At 53.9% G+C, this 19,858-nt stretch overlaps 1 protein-coding gene across 1 annotated transcript in view; it reads right to left on the reverse strand.

Annotated features, from left to right (window-relative positions):
• Positions 1-19,858, reverse strand: part of Myo7a (myosin VIIA) — an 80,021-nt gene that overhangs the window by 5,257 nt on the left and 54,906 nt on the right. The window contains exons 27-44 of the mRNA XM_070034949.1: positions 19,341-19,468; positions 17,392-17,518; positions 16,720-16,839; positions 16,173-16,346; positions 15,322-15,549; positions 13,469-13,639; positions 11,733-11,850; positions 10,560-10,686; positions 9,793-9,962; positions 8,900-9,090; positions 8,232-8,356; positions 7,657-7,814; positions 6,710-6,863; positions 5,632-5,787; positions 5,075-5,180; positions 3,950-4,063; positions 2,085-2,172; positions 1,810-1,916 (exon numbers count right to left, since the gene is read on the reverse strand). Coding sequence (XP_069891050.1) covers positions 1,810-1,916; positions 2,085-2,172; positions 3,950-4,063; positions 5,075-5,180; positions 5,632-5,787; positions 6,710-6,863; positions 7,657-7,814; positions 8,232-8,356; positions 8,900-9,090; positions 9,793-9,962; positions 10,560-10,686; positions 11,733-11,850; positions 13,469-13,639; positions 15,322-15,549; positions 16,173-16,346; positions 16,720-16,839; positions 17,392-17,518; positions 19,341-19,468 — 2,562 coding nt within the window. The remainder of the gene's footprint in view (positions 1-1,809; positions 1,917-2,084; positions 2,173-3,949; positions 4,064-5,074; positions 5,181-5,631; positions 5,788-6,709; positions 6,864-7,656; positions 7,815-8,231; positions 8,357-8,899; positions 9,091-9,792; positions 9,963-10,559; positions 10,687-11,732; positions 11,851-13,468; positions 13,640-15,321; positions 15,550-16,172; positions 16,347-16,719; positions 16,840-17,391; positions 17,519-19,340; positions 19,469-19,858) is intronic.

Below are 19,858 nucleotides of genomic sequence, written 5' to 3' on the forward strand. Positions count from 1 at the left end.
AGGGTATGGAGGGAGAGACCTGAGGGGAAAGGGGCTCCTTCCCCATTACCCCATCTAGAGGCTCCTGCCCTGCCCCCCACCCTTGGGCCCACCCGTTCTCCAGTCCCAGCTGACCGCTCCCCTGCTTCCCCAGAGGACAGAAAAACAGCAAGAGTGCCCATACAGATTCACACTTTACAGATGGAAAGTTCAGGCGAGCTGGCTGCACTCTGCACGTTACCGGGAAAGTGAGCAGCCCCCTTTCAAAGATGAAGAGACTCGGTGATCAGTTAGTGGGCCTGAGAGAGTTCCACACCCCTTCTCTCCTAGATGCCTCCCCCCTACCCCAGAAGAGCCTCCTCCCATTTTGGAACCAGTTTCAGCAGCACCAGCCTCATAATCCCTTGAGCTTCCAGACCCAAGTGCAAAGCATCTGAAAAGAGGGGTGGACCAGGCAGAGATAAAGCCTCTGAAGACCCAATGGAGCCCATAGAATCCTGGGCCATCTATTGGAGGGGTAGGGAAACTGAGGCTGGCCTGAGAAGACATTGCTGATCAGAGACCTTAGTTAATCACTCTCCATCCATCCATTTTCCCCCTATTTTCTCATGTCTATCCATGTACCCACATTGACACCCATGTCCACCCATAAACTCATTTGGCATTCATCCTAGCCATCTGCTCACCAAGTCACCAGTTCACCTACTCATATCCATTTAGTTCAACAAATACTTGTTGAGCATCTACATATTACAAGCCTTTTAAACAATCACATACATCCTCCCTACTTATAGTCTCAAGGCAAAACCAGACATTAACAATCACACCAGGAAGTGGTGCTGTAGCTCAAGTGGTAGAGCGCTCGCCTTGAGCTGAAGAGCTGAGGGACAGCGCCCAGGCCCAGAGTTCAAGCCCCACGACCGACAAAAAAAAAAAAAAACAATCACACCAAACTACTGCACAATGGCACTTGTGGGAGGAGCCATTTGCAGTGGCATGCTCTAGTCTGGCAGACAAGAGTTCCCTCTAAAATCAGATGTCTGAGCTGGGCACCAGTGGCTCATGCTTATAATCCTAGCTACTCAGGAGGCTGAGATCTGAGGATCTTAGTTCAAAGCCAGCCCAAGCAGGAAAGTCCATGAGACACTTATCTCCAATTAACAACCAGAAAACCAGAAGTGGTGCTGTGGCTCAAGTGGTAGAATGCTTGTCTTGAGCTGAAGAGCTCAGGGACAACACCCAGGCCCACAGTTCAAGCCTCATGACCGACCTAAAAACAACAACAAAAAGATGAGATGTCTGAAAGCCAGCAAGTAAGGGAGGGATTAAGGGAGAACATTCTAGATAAGACCACTGATGGAAGACTTCAGACTCTGAAAACTGTAGTGACAGTGACCTGAACCAAGGGCATCAGGTACAAGAGGATAGGAGGATCAGCTAGCCTGAGCAGACACAAACCTCAAAACATTTTTATCTCCAATTAACCAACAAACAGCCAGAAGTAGAAGTGTGGCTTGAGTGGTAGAACACCAGCACTGAGTGGGGAAAAAAAAAACTAAGCAGGAGAGTTAGGCCCTGAGTTCAAGCTCTATACTGGCACACACAAAAACGTGGCCAGAGAGAGAGGGAGGCCACAATCTATGTTTAGAGTTAGGCCTCAAAAACCATGGAAAGCCACTGAATGGGTCTAGAAAGCAGGGGACTGCTCCAGACAGAGAAAACACTGGAAGCTCAAAGGAACAATGATTAAGCCTCTGTGGGCAGCAGGCTTGCCTTTCACAGACAAAGCACAGCAGGGCCAGTAGCACATGGAGGCACTGGGCAGCTCACCTGGTAATAGTGGAAGATGGAGTCCGCCATGGGGTCCTTGCCTGGCACTGTGGTGGTCCACAGCTTCTTCATGAAGAACACCTGGTAGGTGAGCGAGGGCACAATTCCTATGGCACAGGGCAGCAGGTCAGGCAGAGTGCCAGCACAGATACCCATGGCCCTCCCAACCCAGCTTTAGCACCAGCCAAACCTTAGCCTGGCCCTACCCAGCAGGCCTTTTGGTGGCCTTATCTGCCCTCCCTGGGCCTCAGGGGATCCCATACCCAGGTCATTACCATCCTTGATGGGCCGTGCTTTCTTGATCCAGTCTGTGAGGTGCCGCACAAAGTCAAAGAAGAAGTCATTCTCAGGGACACTGATGACCTATGGACACAGTGATCATAGTCCATTCATTGTGTGTGTGTGTGTGTGTGTGTGTGTGTGTGTGTGTGTGTATATATATATATATTAGATATACAAGGGAGGAATTCACTGACAATTTTGCACATGTTTACAATGTATTCTGATCAGTCTCCCCCATCACTCTTCCTTTGCCCCAACCCCTCCTTCCTAAAACAATTTCAACAGGTCCTACTGTTCTGTTCTCATACATTCTGACACTGCCCATCCCCTCGCTCTCACTAGCCCAATCCTGGGTCCCACCACCACAGAGCTTGTCTCCTCTCCTCCTCCCCAACCTCTATTGATCAACAGTTTTGAGTTGTTTTTGTTTTTGTTTTTTTTTGCCAGTCATGGGCCTGAACTCTGGGCCTGGGCGCTCGCTGTCCCTCAGCTCTTCAGCTCAAGGCTAGCTCTCTACCACTTGAGCCACAGCACCACTTCCGGCTTTTTTCTTTTTGCTTATGTGGTGCTGAGGAATCGAACCCAGGGCATCATGCATGCAAGGCAAGCGCTCTACCACTGAGCCACCTTCCCAGCCCCAGTTTTGAGATTTTTTAATACTGTTTTCACCTTGTCTTTTTCCCCCTCTCTCCCCTTTCTGCTATTCATTCCACTTAATCCAAGCAACACTGGACTGATTTTCCCACCCAAAGTCTTACTGGCTGCCCCTTTGTTAGAAAAACCACGCATGGCCTGAAGGGGTTTCTGTATATCATCCCTACCCAGCCCTGACTGTGCCCACTAAACATCTCCAGAACACAGGCCTCTTCCTGCCAGTGTGACTGTCATTCTACTCAGTGCCCAGAACACTGAAGCTGCCCCAGACCCAAGGGAACATGGCCAAGAACAATGCCAACCCCTGTTTCTGACACACCTCGTGTCCAGTTCCCCCCCCCCCCAAGCTCCGCACTCCCCTGGGATCACCTTGAGTTGCCTAGTGTCTGGCACAGGGACTGCCATGAAGAGAGGACACAGAGCCAGCAGTGAGGAAGGAAGAGGAAGGGAAGGAAGGGGTGGGAGGGAAGGGCCCAGCTCTGCCCAGATGGCCAGATCTCTTTCCTTGGGAGAAGCTTTATAGCTATATCTGTAAGACCTCCAGGGACAGAGGATAAAGAAGCAAAGTCTTGCTGTGTGATGATGGCGAGTTGTTATGTTCTGTTTTGTGCTAGTACTGGGGCTTGAACTCAGGGTCTTGAGCTCTTATTTGGCATTTTGTCTCAAGGCTGGCACTTAATGACTTGAGCCATACTTCCACTTCCAGCCTTTTTGCTAGTTAACGGGAGGTAAGAGCCTTTCGTATTTGTGCCTAGGTTGGCTTCAAATTATGATCTTCAGATCTCCACCTCCTGAGTAGCTAAATTATCGCATGAGCCATGAGTGCCCCGCATCAGATGAGTTATTAACCTCTCTTAGCCCTGGTTTTGTAATCTAGTACACGGAGATAACCACAAAGCCTTCAAGGGTTATTTCAAGGGCTAATTGGCAGGGTTACTCATCAAAGCAAATCTACAATGTACATTTGAGAGACCTGTGTTGCCGAACATACGCCTGGGCACATAGTCCTAGGAGGGCTGGACAATGTGCCCTGCCCAGAGGACAGGTTTTAGTGTGGTGGAAAGAGAGGGTGCAGGGTTCTGAGGTTCTGAGGAGGTAAGCACAGTCATGTGCTTGCCCCCACCCTGACTTGCTCCTGTGGCCCTAGCAAGTCTCCAAGACAGACACAGACATAGAGCGGATGAGTAGACAGCCAATGTTTCACCTTGTCTGCGATTTTGACAAAGAGGCTGAATCCATCGGAGGACTTGAGCAGCAGCCGGGTGGCAATGTTCTGGCAGAAGTCCTTGGCCTTGGTACTAGACTCTACCTCGAAGGCCTAGAGGTAAAAATGGGGAGTTCACTCAGTTCCTGCAGGGTTTTCCTGGGGCTTGGTCCTGCCAGGCCTCTTCCAGCTAAGACTCTCCTCCTCAGCCTCCCCGTCACCCCCAAAACAGAGCTGGACACAGCATTAGGAGAAAGCAAAAATGAACTCTTATCTGGATATTCTCTGATCTAATCCTTTCTGACCCTCCAGGCAGGACTTGACCCCCACCTGGCTGTTAAGCAAGAGAGAAAGCAGAGACCAGGGGCCTCAGGAATGGGGTGATGGGAAGGAGAAACTTGAGGTAGAAGTAAAACCCCAAAGTGGGAGGGAAAAGCAGCCTGGATGCAGGGATGGAAAGAATTTATGAATATGATGAAGTTCTGATAGCTGGGGAGGAAAGGAAGGATATGGCTTTATCAGAGAGGAAAGATTAAAAGGATTCTAGAAGGTTCTCTGTGCTTTACGACCCAAATTCTGTGGTGGCAATATCTAGCGAGTATCTAGTGTCAGAAAAGTTTAGATGTTTCCCTCTAGATCATCTAAATGAGGTGCTTTACTGAGATGGGAAAGTGTAGGGACCCCAAGGCAGCCTGACTCCCACCTTTGGGAGGAAGGACCACAACCAGTTTGGGTGAGGAGTAAGGAAAGGCTTTTGGGTTCTCCCTGCAGGCAAGTGGGGAGGCCTGGAGTTGGGAGCCATGCAGGCCTGGTGTCCAGAAACAGAGCGGGGACTAGGGAGGGGACACCCACAGGGCCAGCCCTGATAAATCATATTCAGTGGAAGTGGGAATGGGGGGGGACAAAAACTCAGGGAAGGTGGCAGTTGAGCCAGGAATCAGGACCTCCCCCACAACCTGGAAATCATCAGGATCCCCTCAAATCAGGTGTCTGATCTTTCAACGGAGCCCTGACTCACCCAGGGACAGGAGCAAGAGATGGGAGGTGTGGGGCACCTACACGCACATGTGCCAATCAGAGTCCTACTCTGTCAGGCACAAGGGATGTCAGACGCCAGACCCTCACCTCGTCTGTGTCGTCAGGAAAGTAGACCTTATGGAAGATCTGGGTGGTTTTGTGCTGAATGGCCTCCACCTCCACCAGATGTGGAGGGTACTTCCGGGACCCATTTCTGAAAATAGGGTGGATGAGAGGTAAAGTTCAGGGGACCAGGGAAACTTTGGGACAAGCCCCAGTCTGAGCCTCACAGCCTACAATGAGACAGCCACATGGCCTCTTGATGTCCTGACTTCCTAGTCAGAATGGTCACTGCCCAGCACCCAGGGCAGTGGAGTGAACCAGGCTATGAAAAGGGAACACAGGGGCTCTGCAATCAGCCAGGCTGTCCAGTTGTGCTGGCCTCCCAGGTGAGGGAAAGGGCTGGATGAAAACACCTGGGAACAGCTGTGCCCCCGATGGGCTGTGGGTCCTGCTATTCTGTAACTAGCAGCCAAGGATCTCACAGTTGGTCTCCGTGGCTGTATAGCCATACCATCACCCCCCAGGGCTTGTCCCACAGTGGGCTGTGGCCAGCAACCCCTCTGTGTGCCTGGCCCCCTAACCCTGTGGACAGAGTCCCATACCTTAGGACTTTCTGGAGCCGCTGCAGGCAGTCGATGGCCAGCGGAGAGTGCTTTCTGGATTGCAGGAAGCGTTGTACATGGGGCAGGAGGATGTTGCTGGGTGGGAAGAGGCCTGTGCACAGCCAGAGCAGCTCCCAGCCCCGCTCCTCACTGTACCTGCAGGAAGCAGCCCATGGGGAGTCACGGGGATCTATGGGCCCCAGGGGGTCACACTCCCTGAGAGCTAGCCACTAGCTAGTAACACTAGTGCTACTTACAGTATGGTCACTGCCCACCCCAGGGCACACAATCACCAGTCCACATGGAGCCAAGGCACCCAGACCAGAATGAAAACCCATGATTACTGAACAATCATGCAACTCTGAGATTTCGTTTTCATTGCGAGACTCCACATGAAGAAGGCATTGTGTGGTTTATATACTGCTGTGCTGTAAGCTACACTGAGTTAGGCCAACCTCTGGACTTCCTGTGGCTTCCCCACTGGCATTGGGTGGGGGGGGGGGCATGGAGCGCGTCTAGGAGGAGGAGACATTTGGAGTTTTGAAAGATGAGGCACATTCTGATATGCAAAGGAAGGGATGGAAGGGCATGCCACATATAAAAGTTTGGCTGTGTGAAAAGATCCAACATGTAGATTCAAGATGGATTTGAGTGTGTGGAGAAGAAGATGGGGCCAGGATGGGGGCTTTCCTAGACTCTGGCAAGCACTGGCTTGCCTTTTCACCCCAGCCTCAGGCTAGCCCAGCAAGGAAGAGGTGACACCCTCTGGGCCCAACAACCCACGCCTAGCCCATGTGCCATTTCTACCACTGAAAACCAGCTCAGCCAAGCCTAGATAGGAAGGTGATCATCAGCTCCATGCCCTGGAGATGCCAGGGGCTGGCAGGGCTGTTTAAGGCTGTGCCCCAGGTGTCAGGAGCAGCAGCTGGAAGAGCTGGGAAAGCAGACCTGGAAGGGGGCTGGAGAGCTGTAGCCTGCCTGTTGGTGCTTGGGCCCCAGGCCAAGCAAGGCCACAAAGGGCAAGGGCAGCTCCTGCTGTGGGCAGGACACAGGAGGGTGACCTCTGCCCTCTGCTCACCTGATGTGATTGTCAGTCAGCTGCTTCAGAATCTGCACATATGCCTCATCTTTGAGGGGCTCGGCCTTCAGGGCCCCCTCGAAGATCTGGTCCGTGAGCTCATTGACGGAGCGTGTCCTCTTGGATGGGTAGTCACCCATGTACTTGAGCACGGGTAGGATTGTCAAGGCAAGCCTGGCATCCCAGTGAGGACACAGGGTACACCGGCCTGGGAGGCCCATCGCTGCCACCCTCTGACCCTGGGACTTGGGCTACTCATGACAAAGTGGGCATGGCCTGCTTCCCTCCTCGGCTTTAGACACAGACCCCCACATCCCAAATCAGAGCAGCCAAAGGACTCCCCAAATTACCACTCCAACCGTGCCAGCCCTGCTAGGGGCTCCTGTTCTGAGGTAATGTCCTAGTTGCTGCTGCTATTCTCTGTGTGTGTGCATATGTGCGCGTGTGCACGCACACACACACACACACACACATATTTACTGGACCCTGAATGCTGTCCCTTAGCTTTTTTACTCAAAGCTGGTACTCTAGCACCTGAGCCACACCTCCACTTCCAGCTTTCTGATGCTTAATAGGCTTCAAACCATGATCCGAGCTCTCAGTCTCCTGAATAACGAGGCTTACAAATGTGAGCCACCAGAGCCTGGGTTTGCCCTAGCTTCCTAACAGGGCTTGCATAGCTTTCCTCAGTCATCCTACATCTGTCCTCCAGATGTGCTGAATTACTTCAGGCCTGCTTCTCTGCCCCAAGGTCTTGGTACATGCTGAGCCAGACCCTTCCCCAGTGTCTCCCCTTTGTCTGGCTCAGCCTAGATACTACATCCTCTAGGCCGCCCTCCCTGGACCTCTCCAGGCTGGACCAGGCCCCTCACAGCACTGGCCCCTGGAAGGAAGGAAGGTGTCCAGGTGAGAACTGAACCCTGTGCTCCCAGACCCTGTTAGGATATCAATGAAGGCCATGCAGGCCTCCTGTGACAGCTCCTCACTGCCCAGAATCTTCTTGAGTAGTGCCTGCTTGAGCGGCTCCCGCGTGTGGCTCCATAGCCGGTCTTTGCCTCGGGCCTTGGACACCATGACGCGGCTCAGCGTGTGCTTGGGTGGGGGTCTGCCACGGCACAGGAATCATCAACACCCACCCCCCACAGGCAGCCCAGGCAGTGGTGCTGTAACCCTGGGCTAGAGACCCATGACAGCGATGAGCTGTCCCTTTTTGTGCTGCCTTTTGCATAGAAGCTTCCGATTATGTCTGCCCCCCACCCCAGCACTGGGCACTGAGAACCGCAGCAACCCATCCTCCTGTCCAGGTGCCCACCAGGAAATCAAGTACTGCAGACAGAGGTGGGGACCAGGCCCAGAACCTGGTTGCGCAGGGAGAGGGGACACCCAGAGACTCATCCTGGGGCTGCCCCTGGCCAGGCCCTACTCATAGGCATCACAAATCTACCCCAGCATCTGACCAGAGAGTGACAGGCTCCTGCCTCCCACCTCCCATGCCCACCGCATGTCCCGACACGATCGTCACCTGAAGTAGTCGTAAGAAAATTCCTCCAGCGTGTAGGGCTTGGCTCGCACCTCGGGCTCGGCCGTCCGCAGCTGCAGGAGCCGGATGACATCTTGCCTCTGATCAGGGGTCATGGTGACCAGGGCCTGGGGGCCGAGACACATAGGTCTCAGAAAAGCTGTCTATTGGAGTCACTGAGATCTCCCTGAGAAAGCCAAGACTCTCCCAGACCTGGAGGGAGAGATATCTCGGAAGGAGTGGTACTCCCAGCCTTTCTTGACCTGGGGGTTCTTTTCTTCCTGAGCCCCCAGCATGCTGAGATCCAAACTGCTGATTAGCCTAGCCTGGCTCAGGAGCCATGGGGATTGCTGTGCTTGAGAAAGGAATGTTCCTTCGAGAATCATTTCGGGCCATGCAAGGTGACAATCCTCCCTAGGCCTCTGCCCCCATCTACCCCTTATCAGCGCCTTGTCTGATTCCTTCTCTAAGCTCCTGGCCTTCTGATGGAAGTTCGGGGCTGCCTATTTCAAGCCTGTGTTCCTCTAAGACCCCTGGACCATCTTCAGAGAAGCTGCAGAACATGAGTTGATTGCAATCAACCCCTTGTTGTATTTTGCAAGCAAGAGCAGAGGACAAAGAGCGGGGCCTTGGGGAGCTGCCCACCCATCTGCCTCCACCAGGCCACATACCACAATCTCCCGAGGTGGCATGGTGACCGTGGGCATGACATACACGCAATCGGTGGGGAAGTCCCCACGCTGCTTGGTCCTCTCATTGATGCCATTGGCCCAGCCTGAGGTCATGACCTGCTCGCCCGTGTCGTGGTCCAGGATGATGAGGTCACCCTTGGCGAAGCTGAGGAAGCCTGACTCTTCGCCGGCTACAGAGAGAGGTGCATGGGGACACATGGGGCAGAGAGGAGGATTGAATCAGAACATCTTGATTTGGGATCCTGATCTATAATCCACTACTGCCCACTCTCTGCCCACCTGCCACCCGGTCTTCACCTTGCCATGACCCTCTACCCAGACAAATGTCATCATGCTCCTGCTCCAAAACCTTCTATAGAACACCTTCAGGAGAAAATGCATCCTGTGCCCATTAAGAGGTGGCTTCATGGACTCCTCTCTCTCCCCATCACAATCAAACCAAACTATTTCCAGTTCTCAGGCATGCCAGCTCTCTCCTGCTCCTCTGCTTGGTTCTCACCATCTTCTGCCTCACCCTCTGCTCACCCTTGCTTCCTCTCTGGACCCCAGGCTGCATAGAGGCCCCTTCTGTGGCTCCTGCAGCCTCTGGGATGCCCTGATCACTATGCTGTCACATGGTGCCCATACTGCCCAGTGGGCAGCTGGGAGGTACTCCATCCAGGGAGCTGCTACCTACACAGCCATCATTTGAAGGCAATGATTATTTGGATCTAACTGGTGAGAATGGAAGGGAGGGAGAAGACGGGTTTCCCAGGGGGCTGTCTGGCTCAGGGTCTGGGAAGAACGGATCACAAGGCACCAGAGGCCTTGAAGGCTGGGTCAAGGAGCATGCTCTGCCTAATGTCCCAGGGACCCTTGTGGCAACCACTCACCGGGGTTGGGGTTGTCCTGTAGGGCCACCACATACTTAGATCTCTTCCGCAGCCCCTCCAGGAAGGTGACCACCAGGTCACGGATGTCCTCCGCGTTGCTGGACGTGAAGGTGTACTCATCCCCCTTGATGGTGGCCAGCGTGAAGCTGGAGGCCATCAGCTTTGCTCCCCTACAGGACCAACACGGAGAACAGAGCCCCAAGGAGGTCAGTCCTGCCTGGCCCGTGTGAGGTACAACACAGCCCGGATCAGAGCAGCCCAGCAAGAGCGAGACACGGCACTCCCTGAAGGAGACCAAGGCCAGCGAGTCAGAGCAGTCCAGCCAGAGCCAGACCTGGCCCAGTTCACACACCATCTTCCTCCCAGACAGACATAGCCCCACCAGGGCTGGGCGGGGTCTGGCCAAGGCCCACCTTGTCCCCATCATTCCTATCTAAGTCCTATGGACCCCTCAACTCTCAGTCACATGCTACTTCCACCAGGAAGTCACCCCTACCCCCATCATACTGCTTCTGCTCTAAAGTGGCCTGTTCAATGTCTGTCTCCCTCTCAGCCGAAGATCCAAGAGAGCAAGGGCTGTCACCACTGCATCCCATAAAACCATCCCTGGCCTGCGTGAGATATAGCCAGAGACATTGCTGCCGGCCCCAGATGGGCGCTGAACTGCTGGAAGGCTCCCACTATGTGCTTCTCCCCTAGCATGGGCTCCATGGGGTCTGTGTGCACCCTTGCCTCCCCATCAACTATGTCCCAGCTACCCTTGTCACCTGCTGCTGGACACAGCCATGATCTCTGGGAAGGACAGCTCCAGAAGGACCTGCTCCTGCTCATCCACGAAGTAGACGCCCGTCCAGTTGACAGCCACAATGACGTCATTCTTGGGGAGGCTGGGGCCTGGGACAGTAGCAATGGCACTGACAGAGGCCGCCCTGTTCCTGCACCCAGCCCTCCCCACCCTCGTAACCGCAAGGTGGCAGCTAGCCTGGCATGGATGGTTCCGTTTTATAAGTAGGGAAACCGAGGCTTGGTAAGGCTACCCTACAGGCCAAAATGTGGCAGGAAGAGCATAGTGGGTCTGGAAATGGTGTAGGTCCCATCTTCACCACTGGCTCTTGTACTGCTCTGGACAAATCATCGCCCTGCACCAAGGTGGGACAGGGGGAAAGTGGGACAGGGAGAAGGTGGGTCGGCTCAGCCCCAAGGTTCCCTGCTGCACTCGTGTGGCGATTCTAGAAAGCCCAGTGACAACACAAGGAACATGCAGGCGCCCAGGAAAGACAGCCTACAACAGTGGCCTATGCAGGCTGATAGCAGCCATACTAAGCCAACTTGTTCTCACTTGTAGAAAGAGAGCCCAGAAGAGCCGGTCCCACCATTACCCTGAGACAGACAGACAGACAGACTGACAGACAGACAGACAGACAGACACACACAGACACACACACACAGACACACACACACACACACACACACACACACACAGACACACACACAGACACACACACAGACACACAGACACACAGACACAGACACACAGACACAGACACACAGACACAGACACACAGACACACACACACACAGACACACACACACACAGACACACACACACACAGACACACACACACACACACACACACACACACACACACACACACACACACACACACACACACACACACACACACACACACACACACACACACACACACACACACACACACACACACACACACACACACACACACACACACACACACACACACACAGAGCTTCAATGGTTCCAATCCTCTTCGTGTTTGACCTGCAGGGAGGCTGTGTCCTCAGCCGCAAGGCTGAGAAGGCCTGGTCCCCACTGCACGCCTCCACCAATGGGGAGCCCAGTTTAGCCATGGGCTGGGACTGCAGAGCAATGAGGAGAGAGAGCCTGAGAACTGGAGTACCTGAGAATTTATAGGCTTCGTAAAACCTGGAGAAAAGCAAGGGCCACTTGAAGCGGGCATAATTGACCACATCCTCTTTGACCTTCTGGGCATCGGTTCTCCTCTGGGCATAAATCCCCTGAAGGAAACAAAGCGGGACAAAGGACAATGTGTAAGCAGACATGCCTGCTGCTAGCCCAGGGTGGCCTGGGTGGCCCTAAAACCCACCCACCACCTTATTTTCTCTTATCCAAGCAATATCAGGGAGCGCTTTGAGGAGCTGTCCAGCTGGGGGCCACTCTCAGGGCCTTCCCCATATAGCAGCAATAGGAAAGCTGGGGATCCCGGTGAGCGCAGGTGGAGCCCCGGGGGCCAGGCTCAGGGGAGGGGTGTGCTACCCAATGGAGGTGTGTGAGCTGCGGTGATAAGGAAAAGGGATGGACATGAGGCATGGGATACTGGGCCCTGGGCTATGGACAGTGACAAAACCACTTCTGTACACCCTGGCCAGGCAGATCAGGAGTTAGAAGCACCGTGAGTGGGGGGAGGGGCAGTGAGGGGTAGGAGATGCAGGTAGCTGCCTGGGAGGCAGAATGGACAGACTTCAGCAGCTGACCAGATGCCAAGGGCATTCTTCTTCTGGAGGAGCTGGAGGGAAGGACCAGGCCTGGGGAAGAAGCTGGTGAGAAGCTAACCAGCAAAGACAAGAGAGCAGATGAAGAGCTGCACAGGGAGGCATGTGGCCTTGGAGGTGGGAGGGCCCTGGGCAACTTTCACAGTGCCCTTTGCTCCTTTCCCAACTGTGCGGTCTTGTCTACATGGGGACCCCCTTAGTTTGGGCAGGAACTACTACTCTCATCTAGCCATGGCCTGGGACTCTGCATAAGACATATGATGGATGACTGTATCTAGAGACCTGGGCAGGAAGGAGGCTGGACTTCTTTTAAGAAAAAGGAGGAAGCCAGGTGCTGGTGGCTCACACCTGTAATCCTAGCTACTCAGGAGGCTGAGATCTGAGGATCTCAGTTCAAAGCCAGCCTGGGCAGTTAAGTCTGTGAGACTCTTATCTCCAATTAACCACCAGAAAACTGGAAGTGGCTTTATGGTTCAAAATGACAGAGCACTAGTCTTGAGCACAAAAGCTTGGGGACAGTGCCCAGGCTCTGAATTCAAGCCCCACATCAGAAAGAAAAGAAAAAAAAAGAAAAGAAAGAAGGAAGGAAGGAGGAAAGGAAGGAAGGAAAGGAAGGAAGGAAGGAAGGAAAGGAAGGAAGGAAGGAAGGAAAGGAAGGAAGGAAGGAAGGAAAGGAAGGAAGGAAGGAAAGGAAGGAAGGAAGGAAGGAAGGAAGGAAGGAAGGAAGGAAGGAAGGAAGGAAGGAAGGGAGAGGGAGGGAAGGAATGGAAGGGAAGGAAGGGAAGGGAAGGGAAGGAGAGAGAGAGTGTGTGTGTAAGAAAAGAGAAAGTCCCTCCAGCAACCACTTGTACCCCTGAGTGATTGGTGTCTGTAAGCAGCTAGTGCTATATTAGGAAAGGTCACCCCAATACTCGCAGCCTTAGGACTGGGTTTGATCCATGTCCGGGATAACAAGCTCAGAACAGGCATCAAAGGACACACATGAGCTGAAGTCCATGGCAGAGAAATGACTGCTGGAGCCCTGTCCCTCCACCTCACAGACAAACAGATGGCAAGTGGGAGCAGTCACCTCCTTGACTATGTGGGTCCTTGCCCCTCCTCAGGCCCCTCCTGACCTCCGTACCTTCTTGTGGGCTGCTATGGCCAGCTGGGCCCACTTCTCAAGTGTCTTCAGGGGTGTGATCTCACGGTCGGGGATGTAGGTGGGCACGAGGTTCAGGAGTCGCTCTAGGATCATCTCGGAGCCATAGTCCACGAAGTACTGCTGGGAAGCCAGCTCAGCCAGGTCATCCTCCTGAAGGTGGGGACTTCAGTCACGCAGTGGTCCATCCCCTGGGGATGCCCTTATAGACCAGGGGAGGCCGAGACTGTCTTCTGTGGGTTAGGAACCTTGGCCCTTAGGACTGGCCCCCTGTGTTTGCCCCAGTTCACAGCAGTACTCTTGTCTGCCCAGAAAACCAGGAACTCTTCAAGGACAAAGCCACGCACGTGCTCTGCCCTGGTCCCATAGCAGAGCCGCCAACCTGGACTCAGTCCTAGTGGTTCAGGAACTGACCCAGAGAGAGCAGCCAGCCTGTCTGAGGCAAACAAACACCTGCATATCCAGCCCTATGCAGCAGCAATAGGGGCTGAGGACAAACAAGAAGAGAAGCTGTCCTGGAGAACAGGACAGCTCCCAACAGCTGGGGATGCTTTGAGGAGAGTACAGGGCCATTACCACCCCTGCCCCACCTCCTCCATCTCACCACTCTACCCCTAGGGGAAGAGTCACGTCCTACCCAGAAGCAGGCTCTGCTGTGGAGGCTGCAGAGAGCTGAGCCAAGCTGCATGGCAGCCAGGGATGGCCATCTACGGCCCCCACAGCTCTTAGGGCCTTGAAGGCAACAGTATTTTCTAGTGAGTCTGAAATGTTTCAGAACTTTAGCAACTGCTATGGCTATTCTAACACAGTCTAACTGAATGTTAGCTTATCACCACCTGAACGATCATCGGTTCCATTACCAACATCACCATCACCACAGCATTAAATACCATTGTCCTCCAGGTGTGGATGGCTCATGCCTGTAATCCTACCTACTCAGGAAGCTAAGATCTGAGGATGGAAGTTGGACACTAGTCCAAGCAGGAAAAAAAATCCATGAGACTCTTATTTTCAATTAGCCAAAACTGGAAGTGGAGGCATGAATCAAGTGGTAGAGTGCCAGCCTTGAGCAAAAAAGCCAAGCAAGAAGAGTACAAAGCCCTTTCCAGGCTCTGGTGGTCCATGCCTAGGATCCTACCTATTCAGGAGGCTGAGCTCTAGGATCATGGTTCGAAGACAGCCCAGGCAGAAAAGTCTGTGTGACTTTTATCTCTAATGAACCACCAGAAAACTGGAAGTGGAGTTGTGGCTGTCACCTTGAGCACAAAACCTCAGGGACAGCACTCAGGCCCCACAAATACCACCACAACCCCCCAACAACAAAAAGTACAAGGCCCCGAGTTCAAGTCCCAGTACCAGCACACACATGTGGGAAAACAAAACAAAACAAATTATGGTCATTATTGACATGCCATCATTATCACCATCTCTACCAGAACCAGAACCACCATGGCTTCAAACACAAGACAACTACATGGGTTCTGTCCTCAGAAGGCGTTACAACATATATACTTGGAAAGCCCTGTCTAAACAACTGACTCTCCTTTTGAGCTTACTGGACAGCTCAGAAAAATACTGCAAGTAGGTCCTGAAGTGTGCCTGTGGTGCCAGGCACAGTCACTGTGGGTATAGGGACGCTTCCAGTGAGGATTCGGGAGATTCTTCACAGTCCTCACTCCTATCTTTTCACCTCCTCCTCTCAAGAGCCATGAGGTATAGGTGGTGTTGAATCTGAACACCTAGCTGCCCTCACACACACACAGTAGCACTCAGCCTGCTTGTGGAAATCAGGGGCCCACGGAGCAAGCGTGCACAGCAAGCTTTGCCTGGCTCACCTTCTCACATCTGTACTCCCCAAACTTGACTCCACGCACCACCTGCTGGTAGATGAGGTTGGTGGCCACGTTATCATCTGATGGGTTGTGCCAGGGGGTGAAGACCTCTTTGCGGAAGAAGAGCCTCCACGGGGCATTGCGCTCCTGGGCACCCTGCTCCTTGGCATACTGCTCACACTGGGAGATGGCATCCATGACATGGTCACTGCCGCTGCCCAGGGAGGACACCTGTGAGCACAGGAGAGAGGGCCCGGTGGGAGGGTGGGCAGACCACAGGGCCAACGAAGAACTTCGAGAGGCCATCAACTGGGTCACTGTCCTAGTCCAGATGGAAACCTGAGGCACAGAGAGAGGCAGGAAGTTGTCCTAGGGCTCCACGAGGCAGCCCCTAATGGGGCCCAACTGCTATCTTCCTAGCCTCAATCATGGGTAGAGTTATGTGGGCCTTCCCATTTTCTAAGTTGAAAAGTCCTTTGTGAAACTTTGGACAGGCCATCACCGACAGCACAGGAGGTGTGTCTTTTGGTAATCAAAATCCAGGTAAACTATGCCCAACCCACGAGGATCTTGTCTCCAAACCTGCAAGCCAGAGAAAGCCTCAATGCCCCAGATCCAGCTCAGTGGATAAAGCTGGCGATTCCCCAGCACGGGGCGCTCACACACCAGCTGGCACAGGACAGACAATGAGCCCCAGCCACACAGGTCATGTTCCTATGTGCACTGAAGAGAACTCTTCCCCATGCTAATGACTCGCCCCTGGCACAAGTGACTCGTGCAAAGTCCTCTGAGCCAGTAGGAGGCAGCACCCCTGGGCTGGGCTAGGAGTTAGCGCTGCTCTGCTGGTGCCATACCTTATCAAACAGGGCGATATAGAGAGAGAAGCCAAAGCGGTCCTTGAGTGAGATCTTGTCGGCTAGCGCATTGCACAGCTCCTTGGCTGTGGTTGCGGAGTCTGTCAGTAAGGTCTTGGTGGTCCCATCCATGAATGTCACCGGCAACATGATGGGCTTCTTAGACTTGGTAGCCTGTACATGATCAAGGTTTGTGGGCTTCCTGCATTCCAGACCTGCTCACTGTCTCTGGGATCTGGCTGCCTACTCCCTGGGCTGAGGCTGGCCCTGCACCCCAGCTCCCCAGCATCCCAGCCCAACGCTGCCTGGTCCTGTGAGATGAGCACAATCGCCCCCACATGGCTGGTGGAACACAGGGACCAGGGGGAAATCCCCTCACCCAAGCCACTTTAGCATGAGGTCAGTAAATGGGACCAGTGATCCTTCGGGCTTTCCTTTCCCCGGGGAATCCCAGAACCTCATGATGGGGTGATGAACCACAGACTCCCGCAGCAGGGAACAGCTCTGGGCACTAGGGCACCGGGAAGGCACAGGAGTTGGGGTCGACCTGCAGCTCCAGCCAGCTGGGCGGTTGTGTCCGCGTCCCGTTGACGAAGGTCCTCCTCAGACGCTCCTCACAGTACGGGGCATAGCCAGGCGGCCCCCCGTGGATGAAGTTCCGTAGGTACTGCCCACAAGGGACCCAATGAGGTGGCCCTGGCCTTGCCAGGCCTCCACCACCTAGACCTTACAGAAGCCCAGACTGCACATCCACACTCAAGATGTGCTCCTCCACCATCCACATCCCTCCTCCTTAGACATCTCCACTGGCCTGGGGGCCAAGGCCACGTACCCTGGCTTTGTGGTAAAGGCACACAATGCAGACCTATTCTCAGCCACATCTTCTGCCTCCCTATACCAGTTCTCTCTCTCTCTCTCTAGAACAACTGCTTTCCTTTCTCTAGACTCAGCCTACCATTTCCTCCACCCTCATAGACCCAACCCGGGCTGAGGCCCAGGACATTCTCCTGTCATTTCACCTCAACAGAATGGAACTGAAGGGGACACAGAGTCAAGCACTGACTGCCTGGGTAGAAGGAGGGGTGTTAAGAGGCGGGAGCTGGACAGGATATAGCCAAGCCTGAGAGGACATGGACAGGGGCTCTTCCTCTGATGTCTCCCCTAAACACTGCGACAGAACCCACTTATCACCCATTCCCACCCTAGGCATCTCTCCTACCTTAACAAATTTCTCTGAGGGGGCAAAACAGCCCACACAGAGAGACACGAGGATCCAGCCCCGGGCGTAGCTGCTCTTGGAGGGGTTGTGGGTGAGTTGCTTGCTGATCTGGCAGTAGATCTCATCCCTGGACAAAAGAGGTAATCATCTCAGAGGGTCAACTTGACCCATCCCCTTCCAGGAGCAGATGGCACATGTGTTTTCCTGCCCACTCTGCTCACTTCTCCTAAGAAGACTGAGCACATGGCACCTGGAACCATTGACGGGGGTCTCCCTTTAGAGACAGGATCATCCGGCCTGGGGTGTGTTTCTTACTCCACAGAGGTGGCATGAATCCTGCTCGGGGCATGATGGCCCGCGGTGGGCACACTGATGTAAGGCACTGGTCCATCACTCCTTTGCCCTGGTGCACCAGGTGCCCGAGGAAGTGAACTCACTTCTCTATCTGCCCACCACCAGGGCAAGCAGGGACCATTTTGACCAATGGCAGGTGGTAGGGAATGTATTAAGGGCTCTAACCTCCCATGTCTCCAAAATGTCTGTGGCTTGTATAACTTTAATAGTGAGATGAAAATAAAGGATGGAGATTTTTAAGGAGATCCTATAGGATTGGGGGGAGGCATAAAATGATCCGAGACTCCTCACAGGCTTGGCACAGCAAGCCTCCACGGCAGGAGGCTGTCTTGGTGATGATGGATGCACGGCATCCTGTAAGCTGCAATCTATGAAGGCAGTCTGCCTGCTTGGAATCCAAAAGGGAATGCTTGGTAGCCTGGTGACCACCAGGGGGCACTCATCACTTTCCCCCTCCACTCCTCCTCTCCCCCCCCTCCCCCCCCCTCCCCCATCCAGGGAAGCACCGAGAAGGAGGCCCGTTCATTTGATTTGGTGCCTCCCCCTTCCAATTTGCAGCGTTCATGAGCCAATGTACATGCACACATACCTGGCTCATGACCCCAATACTTTCATAAAACAAAAGCCGTTTTAAATATTCAGAGGGTAGGAAAGGCAAAATCTCAGAACAAATTTGAATCCTCTATGTGAAACAAGTGTAACACTAGCTCCCAACTCATCCTGAGTTAGACTGACCCAACCCTACTTACTGGGGCGCTCAGGCAGCCCACGCCCAGCCTGCTGACTCTGGGTCCTGGGCTCCTATTACTCTTTCTGGAACAGTCAGCTTCCCGTGTGACAGGAAGACTATATTGTGCCTATCTTCCCTTCCCAGCAGGGGAGGCCCTAGACGGCCTCTGGAGAGGCAGTATCTAGCTAGCCTCAGGGAAGAATGAAGGAAGGGGTGTGGGGAGGAGGAGTCTGGAAAGCCATATGTCCCTTGGGCAAGCCTCTTCCCTATTCTGGACCCGTTCCTCCCTCCAGAAGATGGAGATTATTAACCCATGGGCCATCCTCCCAGCAGCAAACACAAAGTCCTCCACAGAGAAGCCCTACCCCTTGCCCAACCACCCAGGGGTGGTGATTCTTTAATTGCTCCTGGTGACTCCTGGGTCTTCACACCCATTCCCTAGCACCAAGAGGTCTTGGGGCAGGTGGGGAAGGGAGGGGAGAAAGACACTGGCAGGATCCCCAGGAACCTTGCCCGCAGTGATGCTGGCCAGGATGGCAGGCTGAGGAAGGTGAAGCGTAACAGTGACTGTGTCCCAGCTACCCTTTACTGATGTCTTTCATCACACACCCCTCATCTGCTTCCCTTCCCACAAGCCTCAGAGGAGGTGGTTACAGTACTCCTCTTACTCCCCCGTTATGGAGGAGGAAACCGAGGCTTGAGAAAAACAAATTAAAGGGTTAGGCTCACACAGCTAGCCAGCAGTGAGGCTAAACACAGGCCCTTTGGCTTAATCTGTTGCTGAGGTAATGGTGCCTGCGCCTTCCAGGCCCTCCCAGCCAAAGCAAATGACCTGGCGAGGCTCTGCGCACGCCCTGACACTGACCGCAGCGCTGGCCTCAGGATGCCGTTGCCAATGATGAAGTGTAGCTTCTCCAAGTTTGAGGTGGGCCGGTCCTCCAACATGCTGTTGCCCTGGACTGTGGACTCCCCATCGTGCAGTCTCTTAGTCACCTGGAACGAAGGAACAGGCTTGGCTAGGGCAGGTGAAGCTAGGCTGCTGCCCCAGTCTGCCAGGGTATCTCTCCCCAGACTACAGAATCTAAGAAGCAGGCAGGAGAGCTCCTGCTCCCCACCCCGTACCTGCTATTATCAGCACCCTGACCCACAGAGCTGGCCCACACAGCTGGGAGCTGCCTGGTGCCACCGCATCAAGGAATAAGGCTCCTCTGCACCCAGGCCAATACCTGCAAGGCCCCTTCAACCTGCTCTGCCTGATTCTGAGCAGATACCCATCTCTCTGGGGCAGACCCCTCACACATCTATGCCACTAGAATATACCCTGGGTTCTAACTGCCTGTTCACCAAGACCCTTGATTCCTTGGCTAGTCTCTGACCTGGCTC

This window comes from Dipodomys merriami, unplaced genomic scaffold (assembly GCF_024711535.1).
Source record: "Dipodomys merriami isolate MVZ:Mamm:240054 unplaced genomic scaffold, mDipMer1.0.p SCAF_25, whole genome shotgun sequence".
Classification (NCBI taxonomy): Eukaryota; Metazoa; Chordata; class Mammalia; order Rodentia; family Heteromyidae; genus Dipodomys; species Dipodomys merriami.